This window comes from Zonotrichia leucophrys, chromosome 6 (genome assembly GCF_028769735.1).
Source record: "Zonotrichia leucophrys gambelii isolate GWCS_2022_RI chromosome 6, RI_Zleu_2.0, whole genome shotgun sequence".
Lineage (NCBI taxonomy): Eukaryota > Metazoa > Chordata > Aves > Passeriformes > Passerellidae > Zonotrichia > Zonotrichia leucophrys.
Window position 1 is genome coordinate 11,982,011 of NC_088176.1, and position 27,823 is coordinate 12,009,833.

Genomic DNA, 27,823 nt, shown 5'->3' on the forward strand with positions numbered 1-27,823 from the left:
GAGACAGGGCGATGCAACTCTGGGATTTACAGTTTTGCAGTGGTTGACCCAAGACTCCAGGGCTTGCATTGTTTTTCATTTCTCTTGGCACTAAGTGGGAAAGCCATCTGGAGACAAAGCTGGAGGGATGTCAGCTCTTCTTGCTCCACTGCATCTTCCAAAGTGCAGCCCTGGGGAAAACACTCTGCATGGCATGAAATCATTGTGCCCTGCTGGCTGCAGATCCCTGCCTTGGAGAGAGGCTTGGGCTTGCCATGGCATGGAGGGCTGGCCATTGATGATGGGAACCCCTTGCACTTCCCACACAGATTCCAGCTTGATCCCTGCTGGATTCAAACCACTTTTGACCCCCACTGAAGAATCAGGAGGTTTTTTCATAGGATGTGCCAGAAGGAGAAAATCCTCAATGAGAGTCTGCTCTGCAACTTCCATGCTGCCTGGAGAGGGAGACATCCTGTTTGAGGAGACTGCTTTGTGTGCCTGGTTTTCCTAACTCTTGGGAAGCTGAGTCCTATCCCAGGGGAGCAGGATCATCACTGCAGGCTGCCCTACCAGTTTGGCCAAGCAGCTGGAGAAACAAGGCTCCAGTCCCTGCCTCCAGCGCTTAGAGCTTCTACCAGAGAGGCACCTTCTCTCTTCCTTTTTTTTCCCCTCTCAGGTTTTCCTCCCCCCTTGACTAGGGCGAGGAGAGAGGAAATTGTCCATTTTGGGGTGTATGCTGCCAGTGTAGCTTGGTGGCCGTGTCCCAGGGCACTGGAGAGATGCCAGCATGAGGGATGAGATGTCACCCAGCTGTTGTCACCTCGCAGTGTCCTGCTGACCTGCTTTACCCCTGAGAAGAGAAACGCTCTGGCACCATCTCAGAGAGATCTGTGGGACATTTTCCTCTGTGGGTAGTGGGAGCACACACTATGTGCCTGCTGGGGCGTTTCATGGACAGGCAGCACATACAGAGCGGCAGAGATCCCTCCCTGCTGGTGGTGCGAGTTCAGCCCTGTTTTCTGCTCCTGCCGGGAGCAGAGGGTGGGAGTGGGCCGAGCTGACGCCTGCCTGGAGGCCTTGCCTGGCTGCCTCACCTCTGGGCCAGGTTCCCCAGAGGAGCCCCGGTGTCTCGCAGCCGGGTTTGCTGGAGGCTGTTCCTGCAGCACAGGTGAGCCGGAGGAGCGAGGGCAGGGCCGCGTGTGAGTCAGAAGGCTGCGGGCAGGGAGAGGTTGGCTCGCAGAGGGCGCGGGCGGCCGTGGCAGCGCCGCCCAGATACCTGGGGGTGCCGCCGGGAGCCTCCCCCTGGCACCTGCGGGAGCATGGGGAGCAGCCTCTCGCCAATGCCGGCTGGGACCTTCCTCACCTCCGCTCCTGCCGCTCCTGCTGCAGTGGGGAAGGAGATCCGCCGATGAACTGCATCCCAGGTGCTTGTGTCTGCTGCTTGGTTTCGGTCTGAGGTGTTGGGTTTGGATTTTTCCCCTCCCCTTTCCAGTGCTGTCTTTTGGGTAAGACGCAGCTGCGGAAAAGGGCTTCGGCAGGTTTGCAACAGCAGAATTTTGTCCACGGCGATGACAGCAGGGTTGGTTTGTTTGGGTTTTTGCCTCTCACCTGTGTATATTCCAGCTTTTCGCCTTTTGTTTTCCTCCGGGCTGGAGGAGAAGCAGGATTTTGTTCAGAGATCGTGTGCTGGAGCAGAGGCGATGGGCTCATCCTCACACAGCCAGCACCGCAGGGACCCTCGGATCCAGCCATTCATGTTCTGCCTGTGTCAATCGGGACCAGCACCAGCGAAATTAGGATTTGGCCATGTGTAATTTTGTCCAAGGTGCTGCATTTCAGCAGGGTACAGTGCATGGAAAGTGCTTTCAACATTTATTCTGCCCACCTTGGGAGGCAGTGGGATGATACTGTAAGGCACACACTGACCAAGGAGGAGCCTTTGAAATTTAGAGGTATTTTTATTGCAGGCCATTTTATCCCTTGGAGAAATGGTTGGTAGCAGAGCATTTAAAAGGAAATGCGTTCGCTGTCCTAATTCTTAGCTGTATTTTATGTGCAGATTTCAGATTTTTTTTTAATTTTTGATTATTCTGTCCTTCATCAGTCTGACCAAGGGCAGCAAGTTATTAAGAAGTTATTTAAACTTTTTTTTTGAGTAATTTTGAATTCCTCAGAATTTTATCTCTGACCTACTCAGAAATGAACAAGATTGCAGCAGTTCAAAACCAGTCAAAAAGTTGCATAAAGATTAAAAAACCCAAGAGAGATCAGATAAAATTCTCTTTATCAATGCACATCTTATGTTTTAGATTAAAATATGAATTAAGTTATTTGAAACAGTGTTCCATTAATATGTAGGGGTAGTCTTACAGGCATGATAGGCATAGACACACACACTACAGAGTCTCAGATGTCTGGTTTGCTGAGCCTTACCTGTGTAACATCAATAACCAAGATGTTCTGCTGTGCTTTTCTGAGGCAACAAACTCCCTGAAGAAAGAGGGGCTCTGCCCCCGTCCCCTTCCACCACCTGCAGTAAGTGAACATTGCAGTCCCCTGTCCCCATCTCTGAGGAGAGGTGACCCATGGCACCATGGCATGAGATGCTGGGGGCTTGAAGAGCTACGGAAATCTTTTAGGGGGCCATTCCATAATGCAGTGCAATTTCATTTTAATGCATGTATTTTACATTTTCCTGCCTGTTCTCTGAAAGGGAAGAGTGCTTCCAGGTTTAAAACCAACTTGTGTTTGAGCCTGGATATTGTGTTAGGAAGACAGCTAACAGGTCCTTGGCTTCTTTCCACTCCAGCTTATTTAGGACTTGGGTGATGCTGAGCTTCTGGTGAGCTGCCCTTCAGCAGCTCCTATTGTTTGAGTTCACAGTTTCTATTGTGTCTTTCTATTTTCTGCCTTGCTAGGAGAGCTATTGTGGAAAATCCATCTCCTGTCTCTCACAAGAGGAGAATGGATTTCCTGTCGGCTCCGGGCTTGAAGGGAGAGCGGGGCCTGCCGGGAGGAAGCGGCTGTTCCTCCACAGGATTGATGGTTTGGGGGGAACAGGCCTATTCTTTTCTGTAGGCTCTGTGGAGATATTTTTAGGGTTTAAGTGTTTTCTGGTTGGAAGACAAGGCGTCAAGTGTGAGGTCATAGGATGCCCTAAGGCTGCTGCCTATTGAAAAAGCTGTGGAAAAGCAGAGCTGCCCACTGAGGTCGGAGCTGTAAGGAGTCCCCCGGACTGGAGTGCAGGGGGCTGCTGGCTTTGCATGCTGATTCACAGGCTGGGCCTTCTGAAGGTCTTTGGGCATTAATAGGGCATGAATCGAGGGTCTGATTCCATTACAAAAGGAAGAAAAAGTGGGGAAATATAATGCTGGTATCTGCCCAAGCACCCAGTCCTCTTGCCTCAGTCTCTCCTGAGTCCTCAGCGAACAGATCCAAAATCCACCAGCTGACAGCTGAAAGGAGGACTGGAATAGGAAAAAGCTACTGAACCTTTTTCTGGGGCTTGTATAAACCCACTCTTCTCACACAGGTTAAGAGCTCATGTTTTGCTCAACCAAAACCTACCTCTGGGCACAAATCAGCATATGCAAATCATGATGTGCCTCTCATTAGACTACTTGAATCTCATGATGAGGATTTTGTAATGATCAAGCCACGGTTTCTAGGGAAAACAAAGAATGAAAAGGGATTTGGGTCTGGGTTTCCTTGAAGCCAGAGCTAATGGGGGTTATTTATTTTTATTTTGTAGCTCTGGATGCTAGTCTGAAAGGCCAGGGAAGGTTTTCAGTATAGTCTAGCTGCCTGGACTCCTTGGGGAAATATACAGACGTTTTTCCTCAGAAATTAGTTGGATTTTGATTCTTGTTTTAAAAGGCAATAAATAAACACGATTATAGACTTGAAAAGCAGTTTGACCTGCATTGGGCTCGTCATTTCCTCAGGCAGCCATTCCATATGAGAGTGCCCTCTACTACTATAATTACTTTTTAAAAATAACTCTGCAAGTCTGTAATCTAAAGTGGGTGGTATGTAGCAAGTCTGAGAGCATTCTGCATTCAACCCACAGACTGGGGAGAGGGTGACTTTATATAAGGGCTTGCTTGTCTTCCTCTCTGGTCTGAAATCTGACTTTTTCCCACAATCCATCAACAAATGGCCCATACAATGAAAGTGCTTTTTAACACAGTAGTCAAGCTTGCCAGGGACTCAGATGGCTTTGGAACCCACAGGCTCTAGATATTCCCTCTGGATATTACTTATCTACCTAATCTTGTCTTTGTTGTGTTCAAATTTAAGTTGCCTAGGCAATACAGGAGAGAAGAGCCCAGCTGAGATTCAGAGTTAAGTAATAGTCTAGACCTGTGTTTGAATCTGTTTTCAGCCCACTTTGCCTTTTGGCTGGGCCAGCTGATTTATTTATATACTCACATGCTTAAAATAGGTTGTGATTATTTTTTTTCCTGTAGATTGGAAACAATGAACCTGGGAATTTGCTGCTGGATTCTTCCTACTTTATTTTCTCTATCTGTTGAGCTTTTTAGGTGTTGATGTTCTCTGGTGTGGTGTGTTTGCAGACCTCCCTGCTCCACAATGCAGCTTTTCCAGGCTCTCATGAACATTGTCGTTACTCATAAGGGGATCTTTATACTCAGGAGCAGAGTGAGGGGATACTGCAGGCAGGGATTTGCCAAAGTTAATCTATTTTCACTATAATGAAATAACCCATGGCCATGTCTACTCCCCTGTGGGGTTTCTTTTTTAGAGTTTAGTCCAATTTAAAGGGAAAGCTGAAGTAGAGAGAAGGAAATAACCTGGGAATAAGAAAGAGGAAACCAGGGGTAGGTAGAAGAGGAAAGTCCTAGAAGTGAGAAATTCAATCCTCTTGAGCTTCTTCCATTCAGAGAGGTGCTAATACAGGCCCCAGGCTTGTAGGCAGTATTGAGGTAATTAATGTTTGCCCTCAAATTTCCGTGGGTCTGAAGTTAAGCACTTGCGCCATGTCGTTTTCTATCAGGGTTTTGCCACCTCTAAATAAAGAGCAGAAAGTTACATTCCTTCTGCTTTTACATCCTAAGCATTGGCAAGTTCAGGCTTGCAGGGTGCTTCTTGTATTCAGAGCTCTGAACAGCACAGGGCTGACCTGGAATAAACAAAACATCTACAATCTGGTTTGCCCGTGATGGGATTTGACTGGTGTTTGGGCTGGTGGACACACTTCACTTTTTCACCGAGTGCATTGTTAGATGTGATTCCCACCAAATTCTTCCAACTCTTCTCACCAAATGCTGGGTAGTTTGGTGTTGTCTCAGGCAAGGAGTAAAGCCATCAGGCTGGAGTACAGGAGAAAGGCATTTGGGCCTATTCCCAGTGGGCAGTGGCGTCATGGCTGGTCTATTTAAGTTGTTAGAGTTGGAGAGCAGAAGGAAGAATGTTCCTGTATTAATCCTGCCTCCCACAAAACACAGCAAATGCAGATTTGTGTGTTTAGCAGATTTCCTCTTGGGAAAAGAAGTCTCCTATAGATAATAATCCTTTTAGCAACATCTCCAGTGAACGAGGCTTTGTCCAAAGAACAAAGAAGAAGTCGCAAGCTTGAAATGTGCCTGAATTTCCTGAGTGCGCTCGCCGCTGTGTGCAGGCAGGAAACTCTGTTAGTCTGCTTTGGATGTTTGCTCTGAAGCGGCATAAACAGAGTGTCAGGTCTCCTGGGATCCTGATCTGACCCATGGACCAGGGAATAGGGGTTCCTCTAAGCTCCTGTGGGGGCTGCCACAGTCACAGGCAGCTCTGTGGCCATGTCCCTGACTGTCCCATTTCCCCTCTGGCCGTATCCTCTGAAGATTCTGGGTGGATGCAGGGGCCAGCAGCAGAGGTGAGTGGTGCAGCTACAGTAGACCCAGCACATGTGAGTGTTAAGCTGCCAGCCAGCAGGGAACTCATTTCCTGCACAATTATGGAAACAGCTGATCTGTGACATTTTAAGAAGGGGAGAAAATACAGGGCAGGGGAAGGAAGGCCCTGGCTACGTAAATATTTACTCATGCACAATGCCCCAGCCACCGTCTTCCAGGGGCTGGGACAAGAAGGGGTTGCTTGCTGCTGGCTCTGGCACATGGTGACAGGCGCTGGGGGAGCCACCAGTGGGCTGCCTGCAGCTGGAAGGAGGACACTGTCTGCCAAGCAAATGCTGCTCTGCTGGAGTGTGATACTGCCCTGCTTGACCCACCTGCTCCCTGCAGCCTCCCACAGCCAGGGATGTGCTGCTGGACCACTAAGAGCTTGCTTGAATCACTTGCCTGGGCTGCCTTTCCCATTTCTTGGTCTAACAAAGCCAAGGTAGTGAGATAGCCCTGCTGCTGAGGTAACTGGCACCCCTGGTCCTTCCCAGAGAGCAGAGCAGCCATGGAAAGGGTGTTTGAAAAAGGAAGGCAGGGTAATGCTGCTGCAGGCAGTTGAGGTGTCCAGGATCTGGGGACTGCAGCATCTTGTGCGATGCCATCCCACGTCACATGCCCACCACCAGCCAGGTCTGAAGCAGATATGAACTATGTTGTGAGCAGAAGAGGGACATCACTAGATCTGATTAAGAAAACCCTTGGACACAAGTCAAAATAAAGACCCTCAGAGACAGGAAAAGGCTTTTCTTGTGGTCATGGCATTGTTCAACCTGCTGTAATACTTGTTGTCAATTTCTTTCACTAACCCTAGACAAAAATGTTGTTTTTTCCATTCCTGTCAAAGAGAGGGTGAATTGCCTCTCTTTGGTCTGTAGATACTGCTGAGTTGTCATTGCATTAGCCTCCCTTGGCTGTGGTGGTGGCTGCAGTGGTATCTGACCACTCAGGCATTTCTGAAGTCCCTCCTGTGTGTACCCAGCAGGTCAAGGGAAGACTCTGGTGTGCTTTGCTTTGTCCAGTTTGTGTTTATAGCCAGGATTGCATAGTCTAAGGCATGTTTCTGCAGTGCAGCAGCCTGAGGTGATTGACAGCATGGGGTGATGTGTGTGAGGAGATTCAGTGAGTCCCAGCAGGAGCGACACCCGTCCACTGGTGAGTCTTGCTGGATTCTGCTCTCAGAGCTGTCTGTGAAACCAGGAGAGTTGGAAGAGGTGGGATTCAAAGATTTGTTTCATGGAAATGGTTGATGTTGCCCTCCAGCCTGTTGCCCTCCACCCCTTTCATCAAGGAAATAGTGGCTAAGCTCACTCCCCAGAACATGCACCGTCACTCGGTGAATAAACACAGGGGATTTGTTGTGGGTTAATTCTGCTGCTGGAAATCAAACCCTGTTCGTGGTCAGATGACATCTTTTCTCTTGGAAAGGGACCAAGGTTAAGAAGACAAGGAAGGCAGGTTAGTTGAAATATGTCAAAGTCTCTTGGGTGTAAGTAAAAACTATAAATAAAAACCTTTTAACTTGGAAAAGAACTTTAGAATGATATGATCAGGCTCAATTTAGTCCAAATATTGCTTTATGCCATTAAGCTGTTATCAGGTTTTGGTTCAGCTGCAATGGTTTTACGGCTTCAGTTCAGTGGGAACAGTTGCAGCCTTTATGCAAGTGAAGCATTTCCCCTGAAAGGCTTGCAGGGAAGACTGCTGTATTGTGCAGGAACCTGGGAGTGAAACTGCCTGGAAACCAATAGCTGGGAAGGTCACCTCCTCTAAATATTTTTTTTTTCCTCTCATTCCAGTGTAACTACACAACCTAAGGATTTATATGGTGAACAATGAGGGGATTTAAATGAGGTTTAGTTTTACATTCCTGTAAATGAATCCTCAAACTTAGTAATAGAAGCTGAACATTTTTACTTATTTCCTCTTAAGCTGCAAACATGTCTGATTCAGCAGTGTCTTGAGATGATTTGTCAGGATGAGAAAATAAGTCACACCACTCTTCCTCTTGGATTAATAGAGAACAAGAATAATCCTGTACTCATAATATTATTTCAGTTGGGCTTGCATAATAGCCTGGAAATGGTTATACTCAATGCAATGCTTTGTAATAATGATGTTTCATCCTTTGAAGTTAAGTTAGTTCATGTCACAATGTCAGATCTGCACAAATAATAAAACACACACCCCTCCAGGTTTTCTTGACTAGCCTTCATTTTCTGGTCCAAGTTTTGCTACAGTCAATTAGAAGATAGTGGATTTTAGTGCTGTTATCCACCACCATCACAGCCCAAAAAGTCCCATCTCACATTTGGTGTGTTTGCATGTCAGTGTGTGGCTGAGGGTTTAGGAAGATCGTGGTGTTTCTAAGAAGTCTTGCTGTGTGCATGCCTGTGCTCAAAGTCTCCGCAGAGCATGAGTAATTCCACCAAATCATTGTAACTGACCCTCTCCGTGAGCCAAGGTTTTCCACGCATCTGGGCCCTTATTCCTGGCTTTCATTAAAGAAAGTGAGAGAAATCAGGCCTCCCATAATTACTTACAATCTGTGAGCTAGGCACATATGTAAATATTTTCAGGGTCACAACTTAGCTCTCTACTTTTAATATACTGTGTTATTAGTAATGGGTTTTGAAGAGATTGAAAATCCCACCCATAAGTTTCTGTGGTGTCAAGCCTGCTCAGCCTTGACCTCTGCTCCCAGTGGTATCATTGGATTTACTGTTGACTTCAGGAGGAGCAGTCACAGCGGGTCTGAGTGCTTTTGAAAACCTTTTCCCTATGTTTTTCTGTGTAAAACCCATCACTGTAGCTGCCAGATTATACGATACTAGGGTTTAAAATGACTTAAGAATGAAATCAAACTGATAAAAAGGCTAAGTTGTAATAAAGCTAAGCAAAGTAAACTTGCTTTCTTTCTAAGACAAAGCAGCTTTCAGAAGGTTTTAATTTTCTCTGGCCCAAGTGGAAAAGCAGTTGAGTTTGGTTCATTGTGTGCATGTGTGTGTGGACCCTGCTGCAGCAAAGCCCGAGGTGACATCCTGCACCCATTACCATGCAGCCTTACCTGTGCACGTGGGACCAGGGGAGCAGGGCTGGAGCCGCTCTGGGGGCTTGGTTTCAATTTCTCTCTGTCCCTCTTGGAATCTTGGGAATCACCAGTTAAGCCCATGTTTAGTTACTAATTCTGCCCAAGATGTGTCACTAGCTTTCCATGCTTCCATAAGTTCTTTACAAATAGGAAATGGAAAATCTGGGGGCTCAGGTAGAGTAAATGGGGTTCAAATCTACCCCCAGACTCTCTGCATATATTGTGCTGGGGAAGAAGAGAGACAAACTAGAATTGCTATGTTTCCCAGTGTAATAGAAGAAGAAATGCATAAAACATTGTGTAGCACTCAAATACTGCAGCAGTAGAGTCCTTGTGCAGTTACCTATGCCCTGACTGGTGGTGTTGCTGTGTTAAAGCTTCCTTGCTCACATCTGTTTGCAGAGGTCCTCTGGAGCAGGGTGGTCTCTTGCTGTGAGAGTGATGATAAATACTTAGCTTTTATAGGTTAGGTTATTCCTCACAACTTGTTCTCTGCTTCACTGGAGGTCGACTGTACTCATCATCTATTTGGATGCTCTCCCCTGGGCCCACTTTTGTTTTTTTGCGATTAAACCAGATCCTTTTTTCTGTGGTGTCAGCAGATAGGAGTGTTTCTCCAGGCAGCGTTGAAGACAGAAATGCGTGGGCAAGGCTATTGCCTCTCTGTAGCTTTCTGCTCCTCCTCTCCCATCAACAGCTCCCTATGCATGATACTCACTTCAAGGGTGGTTGTGTCCTGTCTACACCATCCATTTCTTGGTTCACCTCTCCTTGAAAAGAGAGTCCAGATGTTATAATCCTCTTGTAAGCCCTAAAACTGGCAGGATTTTTGTGTTTGTTTCCATCCTCCTGTTTTATTTTCATAAGCCTATAGTTTGACTTTATTTCTCTTAAAGGTCTCTGGGCTGAGAGATTGCTATTCATCCACTTTTAATTAAAGCAATGTAGGGAATTAGGCCTTTCACAGGGGTGGTTCTGCTGATGCCTCTGAGTGTTTTTGTTATTTTTTCTCCCATCTGAGCAAATGCTTGGAAGTGTGAGTTGGCGCTTAAGCTTTTTAATTACCAGAGAGTGAAATTACTGCATTATGGTGAATCGATTCCTTTGCAAAGGAAAAACTGTTTCTTGGCTGCTGCTGTGTGCACTGGTGTAACAAAGAGAGAAGGGTTCACTGCTGCAGCCTCAGAGGGTGGGAGGGGGGTGGGTGCAAGGAGGGAGCAAGGATTTGGGCATTAGAGCAGTGGGGCATTTGGTGACCTGTGATTTTTGCAGTAGGATTTTGAAGGGGTGGAGGTGGTGGGAGCCCCATCCCTCACCCTGGCAGTATCCAGATGTTTCCCACAGGAGTCTATTTTAGGTTAGGCTGCCAAAGGCACAGTTTCTCTTGACATCGGTACCACTAGAAGAGTATGGATATAGGACTGTGGGTGTCTGGAGAGCCAAGCACTTCCCTTCCCAAGTGATTCATAGTACCTCATTCCCCTTCTGTCCTCCTTTAAAGCAATGTTCTCGGGCTCATGAAACAGAGCATCATGCCAGCAAAGGCTGGTGCAGGCAGGGAACCTCCCATTGGCATATGGGAGTCACAAACTGGTCTTTTTCTGTATCTTGGGGAAGGCAGTGAAATCATCCTCCCCAAGAACAGGATTGTTTTGGGTGAGCAAGTGGAAGATTGCAAGAGCAGGTCTCAGGCTGACCGAGGGAAGCAGCTGGCTTTTCCGCCTGGAGTGTTCAAATTATTGCAGGGTAATTTTACAGTGTGAAAGGCTCCAGCAGGAAATTTTCAGAAGAACCCAAGTGTCATCTGACCCTGACTCCTGTTTTCTGAAGTGTCAATGAGTTCCTGGTGTGTGTTTGTGCATGTGTTTGGAAATTTGACTTCTGTTTCAAATTGCTTAGCTATTGTAATACAATGGAAGGAAAGCTATCACCCCAAGTGGCAGTATGCTTGCAGGAAAACCTGTATTTACCCGTGGACCCTTGGGGAGAGGGGATAATCCTCTTCAGTCTCATTAACTTCTGTCTCTTGCTTCTGTCCTTGCACGTAGCTTGTTTCCGGCACAAGGACTCAGCTTCTCTTGGCTTCCTCAGCCCCGTGAGCCGCACACAGGTTCTTGTGCTGCTGCAGAGCAGCCACCGTGGGTGTTTGTGTCCCTTTCTGGAGTCCTTTGGGTCCATCTCAATGCCAGCACATGATGAAGGGACTGTCAGGCTGTCCCTTCCCACTCATCTCTTTTTTTTTTTTTGCTGTCCTCTGTGGCCTGGAATGGTTTGCTCTCCCCAGGGGCTTGCTGATGCTCCCTGTGTTTCTGGTCTGTGCCAGGGGCTCACTGATGCTCCCTGTGTTTCTGGTCTCGTGGCACAGCCCGGCTGGTTTCTCCCTCACAGCAGAGATGCTGGCTCCAATGTCACTCACTCACTTTGGTTCTGCTCCCTACGAGTCCCAGGGCCAGACTGTTCTCATTAATGGCTTTTCCATTTGGAAATACCTGCTTCCCTTTCCACAGTGTTTCCCTATTGCAATGTCTGGAAAGGGCCAAGAAATTTTTTTTCCTTTTCCCCATTTGCAATGTCTGGGGTTTGTTGGGGGCTCTGGGTTTATGCTGTGGTTCGTTACTGATGCAGGTTTCTGGGGATTATAAGATGATCTAAAGCAATCTGCCTGGTTGAGCTGACTCAGAAGTGACCCTCCTGAATCACTCCCAGGGAGCTGAGCTGTCTCAAGATCTGACTGCAGGAGACTGATCTGCTTGTCATTAAAAATAAAATATTCTCTATGTCCTGAAATCATCAGAAATTTGTTAAATTCTTTGTTTTTGTATTTCCAAGAAGCTCACGTTAGTGCCCTCTTTTTCAAGTAATAGTTATTAAATTAATCTCCGGTGCAGTATCTGAAATGCACCTGACTTTCCCTCTTGGCACATGAACAAAAATTTATAAAATATGACCTAAAATAAGCAATGTGGAAAACAGTCATCCAGAGAAAAGTCTTAAAAACCTGCCTCCTGAACAAGACAAACACCTGTGAAAAAGATCCATCTGGTACTTTTTCTGGATAAAAAGCATAAAAAACTAAGGTGGTAAGTATGACCTAAAGTTTTCTTCAAGTCCTAAATGTACTGAATGTGCATCCTGCTTTCTTGTTGTGGTGCACTGGGGAGGTGATTTTAGCTGGACTCAGGAAGTGAGGACTCTCCACTTTGGAGATCTGTAGCTCCAGGTTAAACAGACTTCCCCAGTGGTGCCATAGGTAGAGCTGTTTACCATGAATCAGGGTAATGGATTTGCTGGTCTCTTGAGCTCTCATGCTGTGTTTCTGTGATTTGGTTCTTTGGAGCTACACGCTGAAAAGATTGTCATGAAGATTAATTCAGAGTGTGTGGCAACTGGATGTGAAGTGGTTGTAAGGCTAGTTTGTGGATGTAAGATCTCAGCCTCAAAAAGAGGGATTTTAGTCTACCCTGTAATAGAAACTTGTCAAAATGTAGTTTTTTTCCTAAGCTGCTTCTGGTTTTTAATCAAAACTTCATGATTTCTGGATAGCACCACTCTGATTTGTAAGTGGCACCAGTGTAATTTGTGTCACCACACCACCAGTCCCTCAGCTGCCTGTGCGCTTTCAAGTGTACCTGTATGAATACTGCATTCAGAAAGCCTTCTGTCACAGAGAAATCATTGTAGCAGTTGCAAGAAATAGTTTATTTCCTCCTTCTTGTGTGTCTAAAGGAAAAAGCCCAATCTTTCAAATCCATTTGCAGCCTCATGGTTTTATGTAACTCAGCAGGAAATACTCTTTTGTCTGTCTTGCAGATGACTGCAGTGGAAGGTTCTGCTGCATCCTGTAGGCTTCTGGGTACTTGAGAAATTTCTCTGCTGGTCTCCACTGGTCCCACTTTCCTTCTCTTTCCATACCCATCCCTGCATTCACAGGATCTTAGTAGCAGTCGTGTCTGGCCCATCATTGCTGTGGCAAGTATAACATCACCAAGCTGCTGAGCAGGCAGCCTTTGATGCTCTGTATTTCTCACAGTCAGGTAATTTTGTCATATGACTTTGTTTTACACAGGTACCCAGTGTTAATTCAGGTGCTTGGCACTTCCCTGCTATTTATTAACTTGTTCAAAAGCCACAGTGGCATTTTGGTTGTGAACAAGTTGATCTCAGGGACTGTCTTGTGTTTGTACTGTGTCTGGGACTGGGGATTTCTGCTCTGGGAATAAATACTTTGGAAAATACCTTCTCGTTCTTTGCAAGAGAACCACTCCTCTTCAGCTATCTCCTTTGCCCTCACCCTGCTGGTTGGGAAGTGGCATTTCCACCCTGTTGATGCCAAGAAGGAGACCCCCTCTTACCCTGCACAGGGAAAAAGTGAGGGCTGGTTCTGCCTAAATCAGCATGGAAAAATATTATGCGGGGTGAGACTGAATTCCATCCAAACATAAATAGAGTAGCATGCCCCAGAATATCTCCTTGGTCTAAATCTTGCTCAGAAGTTGAAAGTCCCAAGTACCAATAAAGTCACTGACTAATGAACATTACTCGGTTCCTTTGGGTGCTTGGCTAGGGGCACTCATAGTTTCCAGTCATACGATTACTCCTTTTCTACTTTAAGCCATCCTGTTTTCCTTTAGTCTTTCAGCCTTAAAGAAATATTGAGTAATTCTGTGTTCTGCTTCTTAATGGCAAAGTCAAAGGATTTCATAGACATGGATCTTTTCCTGCTACCTGGAAACACCTTCTTTATCTCAGTGCCAGCTGATGTGTTAGTTTCCTGGTTTATTTTCTGTCACCTTTTCCGAGTCTCTCTTTCTCACCCCTTTTCCACTGGAACCATAAACAAGTTGGGATTTTCCAAGAAGTGGAGATGAATCGGCACCAGGACATCTGCTCTGCACAATGGGTTTTTGATGATGAGACAGGGAGGGATTAAAATCTAAACCTGAAGTTTGACAAATTATTTCAGTAAAAGCTTTAGGGAAGGCCAGCCCCAGTTTCTGGACAGCTCATTCTTGACTGCCAGTGGAGGTACAAGGAACAGCCAGCTTCCAGACAAGTCCTTAGCCTGGCACATGAGGAACCTTCAGTTCCTTGGGGTGTCTTGCAGGAGTTTACCTGCAGGAGTAAATGTCTACATGGTACATGAGACCTGTGAGTGCTTGAGCTGCCGTCGACACCTTGTCCTGGGTCATTCAGAGCTGCAGCACTGCACCAGCATTTAGTGTCTTGCAGCATTTGATGTCACCTCCCAGCACCCGTGCCCAGGGTTGGCTTTGGATGGGCTCTGCTGAGTGGTGTGACTCTTTGCAGTGACTGTGCTGAGAGGTCTTGCACTTCTGTACCAAATGGAGCTCCTGGTGTTGTGATTTCACATATGCAGCCATTGCCTCAGCTAAATTCACTCCTGTTGTACCTGAGATACAGGTACACATCTGAGAACATGACTCTTTTGGAAGTTGTGTGACTTGGAAACTTGTTTTTTACACATTCAAGTCAGAATGTAGGTTCATGGTGGCTTGAGCTGAGTGTCTGAGAGCAGTTCTGAGAGGCAGATGAGCCATTTCACCTGACCTGGGTCCAGCTGATCTGTGTTGGCTGGAGTAGGGATATGTGCTGCCTGCTTCCTAAATCCAATTACTTACTTTTCACAGAACTTACACCAAAGTATATGTGGACTATAGCAGCTGCCACTGAAATTTACAGGGATGTAGTTTCTGCAACAATTATGTACAATTCCTGACTCCTGCCACAATCTCATTCTGTGGCTGTGCCATGATGGTATATTTATTTCATCGTGGGAATTGCATACAAGTATCACCCACCAGTGAAATGCCTTCCTCTGTGGAATCTAGCACAGTGAATCTTAGATGGTAACACTAAACCTCAGATTGTAAGTAGGGATAAAGAAGAAGCCCACATCCAATTGACCATGGCAAATCCAATTCAAACTGCAAAGGGATATTTTTCCTCCCATTAGGCAGAATGTGATTAATTTCCCATGTGGAAAATTGTTCAAGACAGAAGTGCTTGTAAATTATGGCTTAAGAGATCCTATTACTTCCAGATCCATCAAAACCCACCATGCCTCCCAAAATAGCAATAAGAAGATAATTATATTAACAGCCTTTCTTGTTATTTGATGTATGACTGATATAAGCTGTAAGGTTATTTTCTGCCAGTTTGGAGCCTTCATTTAATGCTTTGCCATTGTGGACATTAACAACAATCCTTGGTTTCTGACATTTGAAATAAGAATGTTACAGAAGAGTTTTTAAAATACGGGATTGAAAGCTAATTGGTGTCAACGAACCTACATTTTAAAACAATGCATCCTCTGAGGACGAGGACTTAAAAACTTCCTATCTGAAAAGATACATGGATTTACTGGCAAGGATTCTTGAATGATCTGGTTTAGGAGGTGCTAGTGACATAACTAACTTGGCTGGTCATGAAATTCACTTAGGATACTCAAATTTGGATCTGACTGGAAAACAGTGGGGGAGGATCTCATAATATCCGTGGTAAGAAGGCAGTTTGGTGGTGGTAAGCACAAAGCTGGGGAGAGAAGAACCATTTCAATCTAGGAAGGAGATTTCTGTAGCTCTGAGGGTGTTTCCCTGAAAACTGCAGCTCAACAGTCAGCAGCAGTCAGAAAGCCAGAGGTGGTGTTAAAAAGAATTAGGCAAAGAATGGGGAACAAAACCCAGAGCTTCAGCTGTGAAAATCCAAGATTTCCCCACGTTGTGAGTACTATATGCAGGTCTGTGTTGCCTCTCAGAAAATGTACATAATAAAGTAAGGTGCTGAGAAGAATGACAGAGGTGATTACAGAGGGGAATTGGCTTTTGTAGAATAGGAGTAAATAGACTAAAAGTCTTCAGTCTTGAACAATGTGATGGTTGGGATAGAGCAGAAGTTTGTGAAATCACCAAAAATTTGGGAATGAGGAAAACATGATTAATTTTATTTCTCAGAATGCAAAAACCAGGTGCAGCCTTTGAAATCTGAAAAGCAAGCTTAAAGTGAGCAAAAGGAAGTATGAAATCACAAGCCGTGTGATTAAATTATGAAATTCATTTCCAGAGGACTCTACAGGGACCACAAAATCTGTAGGTTCAAAAATGCACTTGGGCAGTTTGTGTAGGATGAAGCCAACATTGGTTGCTAAAAGTTCTTTTCTAATTCCCAAAATGTCTGAGCTCTGCTGTGAGTGTATCAGGAGTGTATCAAGAGTGTATCAGGAGAAGGATCCCATTACATGTACCCTGTTCTTGCCTGTCTTCTACTGTCCAGTCTTGTAGAGAGGGAGCTGGGTTACAGAGACCTTTTTCCCAACCAAATGCAGCACTCCTGCACTGCTGCAACAAAGTGGATTAAATCCTCCATCCCTTTTTAGTGTGTAATAACCACTACTGGAGCTGCATTCTTAAACTGAGCTGAACACATAGATAGTGATCCTCCATCTAGAGCTGGAGGAGATGGCATCTGTCCATTCTTGACCTTCTACTGGGAGACCACAAGTCTGCAGGCTGGACCACCTCAGAGGGGTTACCTGAGGTGCCCAATAGTGTGACTTTGTAACTCCATCCAGACCTGAATAGCACTGCACACCAGGACACAAAGGCAGACAGCATTTGGGGAGCTGCCATTCCTGTGTGGTGGCACAGGGAGAGAAAGACAGGTTTGTTTGTGGGGTGGATTTTGTTTGCAGCCAGTCCCGTTTGGCGGCTCAGTGTCTCTGTGGCTTCAAATGCAATTAATCAGGGCCCAAAAGGGTAATTACCAGTTCACATTCCTAATTCAGATTTCTGTGCCTATTCATGTTAGTGTTTTTTCTTTAATTTAGCAATAAAGTTGGGGTTGTTTTCATGTTTTCATGCTGCTGGCCAAGTGATCCTCATTAAAAATAAAAAAATAGCAAAACATTAGTTTCCAATCCACCTTTTTTTTTCTTCTTCCTGGGAAATGAGAAGCCCATATTAACTGTGAAAGGAAAACAAAAGTGTGCATGGTCCTAGGGTCCTGGTGTCACCTTGGCTGAAGACACTTTTTCTTTCATGGGGTGAGTAATTGCTCAGAGCATTAATCTCTGAAAGAGGCTTTTTATTCTGCAGTGGGCAAAGCTGTTGACTTCTGACAGTGCTGTTTCCTCCTTTGATCACACATAAACACCTTGCTGAACTCAGAGAAGGCAGCCAGGGAAAGCTGGGGCTGCTCAGCATCCTGAGGTGCAGGGCAGCAGCTCTGTCCTCTTGCATCCTGAACACTGCATTTTCTTGCACATGGAGGAACTGAGAGGAATTTTTCACTGTCCTCCACTGTCTTCTGGCAGCAGCAGGCACTGCTGGTGCCAAGTCACACTTGAGCGTAGTTTGCATTGAGTGGCCTGAGCTGGGAGCAGCTGACGTGCTCCCACACAGAGGAGCTGGCTGTGAAGGAGGCTGGTTATCAGATAAGTAATTATAAAATCATTTCCCTGTTCCCGTGTCTCGGCTGAGCTGTGATAAGTGCTGGTGTGAGCGCTCCGAGCCGTGCAGCCGGGCTGGAGCAGTGAGAGTGAGCTTTGCTGTCCCTAGGAGGCCAAGGGACCAACACTGGCTCATGTTGGTGCAGCCCATGTGCCACATGGACCATGGTGTCCCCTGCCGGCCACGGGGGGGTTACCCTGCGTGCATCAGCAGGGAGGCTGGAGCAGTAGGGGTGGCTTCGTGGTCAGAGTTAGGAGGTGCTGCTGGGTGGCCCGGCCACAGACCTGACCCAAAGGCTGTTCCATCAGGCAGTGTCATGGGGTGGGCTGACCTTGGCTGGACAGCAGGAGCCCATAAAGCTGCTGTATCACTCTCCTTCTCAGCAGGACAGGCAGGGGGGAAATAAGATGGGAAAAAACAACTTGTGGGTCAAGATAAAGGCAGTTCGATAAAGTGAAAGCAAAGGTCACAAGTGGAAGCAAAGGAAAATGAAAGATTTATTCTCTACTTCCCATCAGCAGGCTGTGTCTGGCTGCTTCCTTGGAAGTGGAGCTTCATTATGTGTAACGGTTACTCTGGAAGACAAGTGTTATAAATAATGAATGCTCCTCCTTTCTCCTTTCTCTCAGCTCTGACTGCTGAGTTGATGTTATGCACTTTGGAATATCCCTTTGGTCAGTTTGGGTCAGCTGTCCTGGCTATGTCCTCTCCCAAGGTTTTGCCCACTCCAGCCTTCTGGTGGTGGTGATGGCAATGTTGTATAGCTGTGAGGCTTTGTGAGCACTGCTTCTGGAGCACCAAAACACTGGGGTGTTATCAACGCCTTTCTAGCTGCAGACACAAAGCACAGCACTGTGCTCTGCTGCTGTGGGAAAATCATCTCCATTCTAGTCAGATCCAATCAATATCTGTGGGCACAAGTCCCGGGTGGGTTATTGCACTGCAGGACAAGGGTGCAGGTCTGGCTTTGAAGATGGCACAGGTTGGTGCAAAGGGTCAGAGCCCCAATATGTGCCCATATCCCTTCTCCTGAAGCACAGAAACTGGTCATCCCTGCTTTAAAGTGCATGATTGTGAGCCTTTGAAGCAGCAATAGCTTTATCAGGGATCAGAGCAGGCAGAGAGAAAATCCCTACCAGAGATTGCCTTAATAACACTTAAAAGTAAGATATATCGAAGAGATGTGTCTGGAACCAGAGGATTATGTCTGTGGTTTGAGATGGTGTCTTGCTTGGTCTGTGATGAGCTTCTTGACTCAGGGGCCAGCCAGTTTTGGTCTGGTTGTTGTTCAGCAGCTTCTTCTGTACCTGCTGTCATCTAGTGAAAATTCAGCTTAAAACCAGTCAGCAGTTTCACCTGGAGGACTCCAAGAGAGCACTTTGATTTAGGAAACAAGAACAGTGCTCTGTTTTGTGAAGCACTGGGGAGTTAATTTCTTACTACAGCTCTCTGAAACCCTAGCTGGTGAGTTCCAGCCTTGCCTAGTTTGTTTGCTACCATATTGTTTCTTTGTTTAATTTCTGTGTTAATTGGTGCCTTCCAAATACCCCAGCTGCTCTGTGGAGCACTGTCCCTGCCGATCTGACTGCTGAATTTCACCTCCTAGAATATGGGGCATGTGTAAACTGGCAGCTGACTTAATCAAGGTCTTCCACTGGAAAGAGTTTTGCCTCTTTTGTGGCAGAAATTTAGAATTTGTTTTCAATTAAAATAACTGAACAGGAAGATTTTTCTGGCCCTGGATAGCAAGGTAGGTGTATTTTCATGCTCAGATCAGCAGAGGGATCTAGGGACTGGCTCTATGGCTTTCATTAGTGTGTGCTCGTTTTGTGACCTTGTGAAGCCACGTTTGCATCCCTACCCCTCAATTTGCAGTGCTCCTGTAAGAGCACACGCTGTGGCACCGCGTTATTGCATGGCCACCCTCCCTGTAATAATAACTTTCATCTACGTGGTATGAGTGGAAATATTAGTTTATTCACAGCTCCAGTTCTCAACCAGCTTAAGGGTGGAGCCTCCCAAGCACTGTTATTGCCCATCACGCCAGAGGATGTGGCTGGGGCCTTGTTGTGCTTTTCCAGTGCGGTTTGGCAGGGGTGTGGTGCACATCCATCTCCCTGCAGTGACCCTGCTGCAGGGTCTCTTATCCCAGTGGATGTAGCCCCAAGGTCCCTGCTGGCAAGGCTGGTGCTGGCCAAGGGCCTCCGAGGTGGTGTCTCAGGCTTAGTGTCACACCAGCTCCTGCATGAATGACAGGTCTCACAAGACAGCATAAATGTTTTAATAGGCTCTGTTCCTTAAGGCTCCTGCTTTAAAAGACTGAGGAGGAACCATATGGTCCCTTCCTGAGGGTCCATACCACTCAGTGTCTGTAGGAAGACACCCGGTGACTTTACCAGACCCCAGTGAGCAATGTGGTACTTGATGTGGGTTTGGAAAGAGCAGAGAAGGAGTTTTGTTAGTGTAACTGCAGGGACAGGGTCTTGCCCTTTAGGAAGAGTATTTTTGATGGTTAAGGTGGCACAAAGGCATTTGAGAGGCTCTTTCCTTGTCCTGCTCAGGAGTCAGGCACTGAAGTAGCTCAGATGAAACAACCATTTTCACCAGCAAATGTGAAATACCCACAGGAACTGCTCCTTCCCAAAATTGTTGGGCCAACGTGCAGCGATCCACATCATTGCAACACTGCCCAGGGAGTGAAAGGTACTCTGGAACATAGCTCTGCAGACTGTGGAGCCCTAATGATTTGGAAATCACAGGTTAGGAGCCACTAACTACCTCGGGGAGGGCAGGACAGTGGCGCCAGCTGATACGGGAGGAAAACCAAGTGTTTCAGCAATCAGATGCAGTGCTTGGTGTTTCTCTGTTTCTCAGTTTGGTTCAGGGTCCAGATAGCCTGATCATTATTTAAGCCTTGGTGTTATTGCACATTAAATTTGCAAAACTTGGTCCTGGATATTTGGAAATGGATCTTTTTGGAGGATGTTCAACAAAATGAAACAAAGAGTGCAGTGGATGTGATTCTTAGGGAGAAGCATGCAGAGGTAAGGATGATGCTTTGGAAGGGTTTTCTGTGCCTTTTGCTCCCAGCGTAGCAAAGGTTATGCAAAGAGCAGGACACTCCTGCATCCTCTGTATGAGAAAGCCCTGCTGTTTCCTAAGGCATCATTTCTCAGGTGTTTTGAAAATCTGACCCTCTCTGGGCTTCTTGTCTCAGTGGGACTGGGAATTATCATGGTGTTGGTTCCTCCAGGTGAGGGTGTGCTGGCTGCAGGTGTGAGCACACTCCTCCCTCTGCCCTCAGACACACTGACTGCTTTCTGCAATTAAGAGCTCTTGGCTGTTTGCAGGATAATGCAGCTCTTGCAACCCACAATTACACACCAGTTCACTTTCCCTTGGAGAAGCTGAGCTGTGTAGTTTGAGGAGGCACCAATTTCACTGCAGAAATTGAAGACCTGACCCACTGAATCAACACTTCCAACATTTTATGACCACCCACAGACTGGGAAGTTCAGTTTTAAGGATTCTGGGGACTTGTGCTTATACTGAGATCATCTTGTGTGGGGTGGATGCTTTGCTTTGCTGTGCTCTGGTGGTAAAGTTGTTTTAAGTGAAGTGCTGATGGATCTCTGTGTTTGCTGATGCTCACAGACCAGTGCACAGGGAGCTGCCCCACAGTGAAAAAATTGAAAGGATTATTTTGTGCAACTTCTGCCTGCCCTTTCCAGACCAAACTCTATATCATTTGCCTACACTGTGATTCCTGCTTTGCTTTGGAGAGGTGAGAGATTTGCAACTGGGACGTGTGAAGAGGAGATTACAGCAGCAGTGGGTTGTTTGGGTGATAGCAGCAGGACACAGAGCAATGTGAAGTAGCTCTTGGCCTATGCAAAATATTCTACAAACATAGCTTGAGATTTGCACCCCATGGCCCCCGTCTGTCACTCCTGAATTTCGGTGTCAGTGCTCGTGGCTTTTCTCCTTCCAGCTGTGCCTGATGCTTCAATTCACAAAGTGTCGACTAGCAAAGCTGCTCTGGAGCTGATGCTGTTGTCCCTAGAGGACAATCCAGCCCTGTCACTTGGTTCCCCTTTCTAATTATTCATGTAGGAGCATATTCTGCTTATCACTTCTAATGGAGGAAGATTTCTCTTCCTGGTGATACTCTTTTATACAAGCCATGTTACTTCCCATGCTTCATTGCTTCTCAGTGATTTTTTTTAACATTGCAGCTTATGCACATTAAAAACAGGATCCAAGGGCAGGAGGACACTCTCCCCACCATCCCCCACATCTCAGGGCAATATTGTTATTGCTTGTGTGGCTTTCCTGGCTGCCTCATCTGTCTCCATCACCTCTTGTCACCTTCCATGGTAATTCCTGCTGATTAGCAAAGGCCCTTATCAGCTGAGGCTCTTTGGCAAGACAAGTTCAGCCAACAGTTCTGACTCTGTCACGAGTTTCTACTTATTAAAAAAGTCCTTCCCCCTCCCACCGGTGGAAACACCATGAATCATTTCCCTCCCCTTTCTTTGTCAGGAGCAAATGCCATCAGTGTTAGGACCCTGGCATTGACTTTCTGACTCCAGGAAATCATGGGTGAAACAATCCATGGAAACTGGAATCCCCATTTAAAAGTAAGATATTATTTTGTAAGGAACACGCCTCCCTTCTGGCTGCTATCAGATTGCCATCTGATTGACATTCACACGTACTTTCATGAGAAAAATAATTTTTTGTTATATTCCATATCATTGTGCTGTTGATCTATCTATTTTACAGTGCAAGGTGGCAGTGCATGTTTAAATGCCCCATTTTGGAGATAGATTGTGTGTCAGGTGCCTGAGAATTTTGGCAGGACCCTGAGGTGGATGTCACAGCTCAACTGGGTTGAGGGGAATTTGTGTCATATTTGATTGCAGGCCTGTACTTATTTGGTGTATAAAAATAATTCTGATAGCCATGTGTAAGAATTAGAAGCTTTCATAAAAATACTTGAATGGCAAAATAGTTTTAGTTACAATGGAAGAAGCTTCTTAGCTCAAAAGGAGAACCTGTAATTGCACTCGGGCTAAATTCTTTACTTTTGTTTACTGATGCAGCTGATGCAGTGTAACTGCAAGAAGAGTCTGACCTCATCTCCCAGGTACCTCTGAGAAGTACTTTGGGTTAAACATGTTGCTTGGCAATACATATAGACCTGGTGCCTCTCAGGTTTTCAGTAAAAAAGGCAGAGAATCAACAGCCCAGTAACAAGAACAACATGAAGGGGCAGAAGAAGGAGCTCTTTGCTGCTCCTGGGAGAGAGAACTGACAGAACCTCCCCAGCTGGAGCTTCTGTAGTCAAGGCAGCACATGTCTCTTTTAAACGTAAATCAGATGAGACATTAGAGTACTTTTAGTGCTCCCATTAGTCTTCAGGCTGTCCACTATAGAATATTTATCATATGGCTTGCTTCACGTGCTGCATTCTGAAGTGTAGTGTTCTGAAGTGTGGTGATGGTGCTTGAAATTCAAGATTAAATGTCAGTATGCATTTGTCCATCGTCCCTTTGATAGTGTGTTTGGTCTCTTCTTAGTCTCTGGCAGAGGCTCTTTGCATCAAACAATTGGTGTCCTTAGGCCAGTCCATCACCCAGACATACCTGGAAGTGGGACTCGAGGTCAGCAATCAGAGAGTAAGACCAAGAGATGAATCTGTTCTCTGTCAGATTTGGAAGGGAGCTAAACCCTGCTCCTTGCTGGCCCTGCAGCAGCTGCCTCTCACTGTTGGCTCCAGGGGAGCAGCAGGGCTGGCAGCTCAGCACTGAGCCACTGCCACCAAGGTGGGAAGGTCACCAAGGCATCCCGGGAAGGTCTCAAGGCCTAGGTATGCAGCACCTCTCCTTGGCAGTGAAAGGTGTGATCAGGAGATTTGTTTTAGAGACTGTCTGAGAGCTTACAAATCCCCATCAAGGGCAGTGGCTGCTGACAGCTGGCATCTGGTGTGCATGTAGGGACTGTGTACCATATGTCCCCCTCCTAGACAAGGAAAGCAGGGTTCTCCTGCTAGGCATCCCTTCAGGGACTTGTGCTGGTTCTTTGCTGGTGGTGCCTGGTGCTGTCCTGCCTCAAGACCATGCTCTGCAGTGCCACCAAGCTGGGTTTCTTCCCTGTACAAACCACAGCCTTGGCTATTACAAACCATTAGGCTGTGGACCCTTCTGGTGTACTCAGCACAGGTCTGTGGGCTGATGGGAGCACCAGAGTGTTTGGATGCACTTAAACCAGTTTGTTCTTGGGCCTCGTGGCACTTGTTAAAAGTCTATGTTACTCCAAGTATGAGGTGATGCAGGAATAAAATGATATTCTGAGGATACTTTTAAGCTTACAGAATCAGCAGCTGCCAGATAGACAATCTCCTGCATAGCTTTATTATTCCCACTGTGTATACAGGAGGAAACTTAGGTCTTATGAGAGAAGAGGTGTGTGGTCGTGAAATTAAAGACTGCATATATATATATATATACACACACACAAAGATGAAGGGATGACTTAAGATGTCTTCTGCTATGTTAAACCTGATACTTTGCCTCTTATCCATATTAATTTCCTAGGAATAATATTTTCTTTAAAGAAAAAATGATAAAAATAAATACTGTTATCCTGCATTAGCAGAAGGGCTGGAGCCCTGTCTTTCCCACGTCTCTCTTTCCAATTTCTGCTGTCTTCAGAGCCCTTCCTAACATGTGCCAGACCTCCTTTGGCCCTGTGCAAGCCTGGCACACCAGTGAATGAAATACTTGCATGAGGCAGCGTCATCTCGTGTAACCTTTGACTTCCCATCTGAATGGACACAGATTTCCTGTTCACTTCCTAGCTGGGCTGCAGCGTGTTGAAAAGCCACTCATCCTTCTGTAAAATGGGGTTGTAGTGCCTGAGGAGGCTTAAAAGAGCTGCAGTAAAAATTCAGGAGGGAGAAAGCAGTGCTCTATGTACTCACAGAGAAGAGATCCCTTCCTTGTATTCCCGGAGGAAAAGCCAAGTGGCACATAAACCATTACTCCACCCTCGCCAGGAAGTTGTCTGGGCTGTTCTGCATTTACCAGCCACCCTGGAACTTTCCCACTTGATGTTGGTGCTGGGCAAAATGCTCCCTTCCAGTGCTGTCCAGAGGGCTCCTTGCTGGCTGATGTGCTCCTGCTGCCCAGCTCTCTGCCTTCCCTGGATTTATGGTGATGCTATCAAGGGAGCTTGTTAGGCAAAGCTTTCCATTGACGGGGTCTGCACTCACTTGGAGAAGGCAAAGAGTGTACAGCATGGGTCTCTCACACTCCTTTCCTTTTCCAGTCCTGTGGGACCTCCCTTGCTTTCAGAGGCAGACCCTGAAAAGGGGGAGCTGGAGAGAGCAGCAGTAACTGGCGCTGGGTCTGCCAGCAGTCCCTGCTGGGCAGCTGTGCTGGCGTTGACTGAGCCCCCATCAGCACGGTCTGCCTTCCCAGACAAGGGGAGAAGCTGGGCTCTTGGGAAGCTGTCCCTCCTTAGGTGACTCTGTCAATGAGACGTCTCTGCCTGAAAACCTCCAGAATTTGTGGGGGGGGGGGGTTCCCTCCTTGCTGCCCATCAGAACTGGATGTGTTTGCAGAGTGTCCTTGTTTCTCTTCTTGTTTTTTCTTTGTCGACTGACACTCCACAGTGCTCTAAAATACCCAGTCTTGTCTAGATCTCAGCTTTGAATGCCATACTGGACTGGGCAGCTGCAGATCTTCCCCACTGGCCTCATTGAGCCTTTTCCAGTTTTCAACAGTAGAAGGAAAATCTTCCTTTTGCTGATGGGATTAAAATGGAAGCACCTTCTGGGCTTTGCTTTGTCCTAACACCACAGCTGCCTTGATATTTTCCATCTCCATTTAAGGACTGAATTAAGATTCATCATATCCTGGGGTCGTTTTTGTACTGTTTAATATAACATTCTTTATTATTACTTTTAGAAAAGCTGAGTTGCATTTACAGGAGATCTTTCATGTGTTTAAATCTTTGGTTCCTTTATGTTTTTATATGGTCACCCGTTCAACTTTCAACTCATGGCTTGAACTGAAAACAGGAAAGCCAGAAAGTGAGACTGTTTCCAAAATGTCGTTTTCTCTTTGCAGTATATTTATAAAAGTTGCAAAAAAAAATTACCAAGGTCTCCCACACCAGCATTTCTAGAGCACTGAGAAAGGAACTATTCCTTTCTCTATAGCTACCCCTACCTCTTTCTGCCCCCAAAAAGCAGTTTATTGCTGTTATGCAGTATAAGTGTGATCCTCAAGGCAGATAATTCTCACCATTTACCAGACAGAAAAGCAGGAAATAAAGAATCTTCCAGTGTGTCCAGTGTGGGTCAGTGCAGGAGGATGGAGGGGTCACTTTCTGTCTCCAGCTGCTTCTGACTAAATTGCTCAAGCTGATGCAATTTGAGTAAATTGCTGAAGATGATGCAATGTCTCAGACACCCATTGAAGATTTCCCAGTGACCACAAGGCATCACATCCTACAGGGACGGCTCAACATCAGCATAGTAATGAGATAACCACAGGGAACCCAGCAAGGGAAACTGATGGCACCAGGAAATGGCTTCACCTCACAGCACAAACTGTTTTGTTGCCAGAATTGGGGATAAAGATAAACCACTTTCTCCTGTCTGAAACAAAAGGCTTTAACACCTTCCAGATTAGCAGCCATGGAGGAAAAGGTAGCCAAAAGGGGCAGTGTCTGGGGGAGGCTTAGAGCCTTTGCTACTGGATTGTCAAAGGCTGCCATTTCATTAACCTCCCAGATTGTGCAATCGGATGAAGTCAAAGCCACATATTCAGATTTTGGATCTGATTTGATTTCTTAGTCCAGTCTCTTATCTCACAATCTATGGATGAGTATTTTTGCCAGTTGGTAGAAGCAGTTTGGAGCAGGGTGTACTATAGATGTGGTTTTTTTACAGATATTTCATGGACTAAATAATGCTGGCAGATGCTGTTTTCTTGTACCACAAGGAGAACATACAATTTATTCTTGTCTGATTGTATTAAAAGGAATACAGCACAAAAGGAAAAGGGAAGAAAACCACCAAAAAAGGACACGAAGATATAATCCCTTCTAGCCAAAAAAATACCAACTCTATGACATCCTTGTGTGTGGGGAAACTCAGTTCCTAGATTATTTTGATAAACTTTGTTGCAATCAGTTTCACACAAAACCCGGTTGTTTATTTAATCTTAACTGCTTGCAGAAATGTCATCCAGTAAGGACATGGAGGTTATTATTTTTCTTTTAGTTAAAAAAAAAAAAAAAAAGAGTTTGTTTATTTTTCTTCTGTTATTTGGTTTCTCCATGTAGATTTATAAGGGCTCTGTCACCAACAGTCTTGTATTTGCTGTGAGCTGGGTGTGTGGTTTGTCTGCTGGAAGGGCAGGAGCATCCACAGTGGGAGGCAGTGAGTGGGGAGCAGATGGAGCCCCTGATGCTTCCTGCACAGCCAGCATGGCCATGCCCGAGTGACCCTCAATTGGGAGCGAATCACAGCAAAGTGTCAGTCCATTCCAGGGTACTGCCATCACTGTGAGAGAACCAAAACCTTCTGTGTTACCTACAGGGTGAAATCAGAACCTCCCTCTGTCCCATAAGTCCCTGGGTGTCCTTTGGAAGCTCACACGGGCAGGACTGTGGTGGCAGTCATCCAGGTTTCATGCTGGCAGCCATGGCTGGAGCCAGGGATGAAGCTCTCTCTGTGTGGTGCTGCTGTGCTGTCCCCCATGGCAGGTGATGTCCCTAACCCTCCCCTTCGTGTGTTCTCTCCTCAGGCAAGATCCTGTTCCGGAGGAGCCATGTCCGAGACGTAGCAGTGAAGAGGCTGAAGCCCATCGATGAGTACTGCAGGGTAAGGCTCTGGGGGCACAGCCCTCCTGCCTGGGGGCTCAGGGCACCACCAGCACTGCTATTTCCCTGCTGGAGAAAGGAATGGATGTGTCACAGTGCTGACACCCATCACAGGGCGGGATGGTCCCTCCCAAACACCACCCAGACTGACAGGGCAGGCGGAAACAGGCTGCTATTTGATCCCAGGGTCCTCACAGCTTTTCCCTGGCAAACTTAATGTACTGGTTTGGCGCCTCATTTACTCAGTAAAGGCTCTAAGCCTCACCTGCCCTAAATGTGGATTTTTTTCTGCATCAGCCTTGATGATTCAGGAGTTGAGCAGGCAGAGTGGCACAGCTAAGGTGGTGTTTTCTTCTGTTTTCTGCCTGTCTGTCCCCTGGTGCCACAAGAGGGACAGCAGTGGCTTGTGCAGCACTGAGGGTGGACCTGTGTCTTCCAGGAATGCTTCTCCTCATGAGTGAAAGCCTAGAAATTTATTGCTGGACAGAAAA

At 46.3% G+C, this 27,823-nt stretch overlaps 1 protein-coding gene across 4 annotated transcripts in view; it reads left to right on the plus strand.

The window, feature by feature from the left end:
* SH3PXD2A (SH3 and PX domains 2A) overlaps positions 1–27,823 on the plus strand; it is a 241,674-nt gene that overhangs the window by 69,825 nt on the left and 144,026 nt on the right. For all 4 annotated transcript variants that reach the window (XM_064717417.1, XM_064717415.1, XM_064717418.1 and 1 more), the window contains exon 4: positions 27,257–27,333. In XM_064717417.1, coding sequence (XP_064573487.1) covers positions 27,257–27,333 — 77 coding nt within the window. The remainder of the gene's footprint in view (positions 1–27,256; positions 27,334–27,823) is intronic.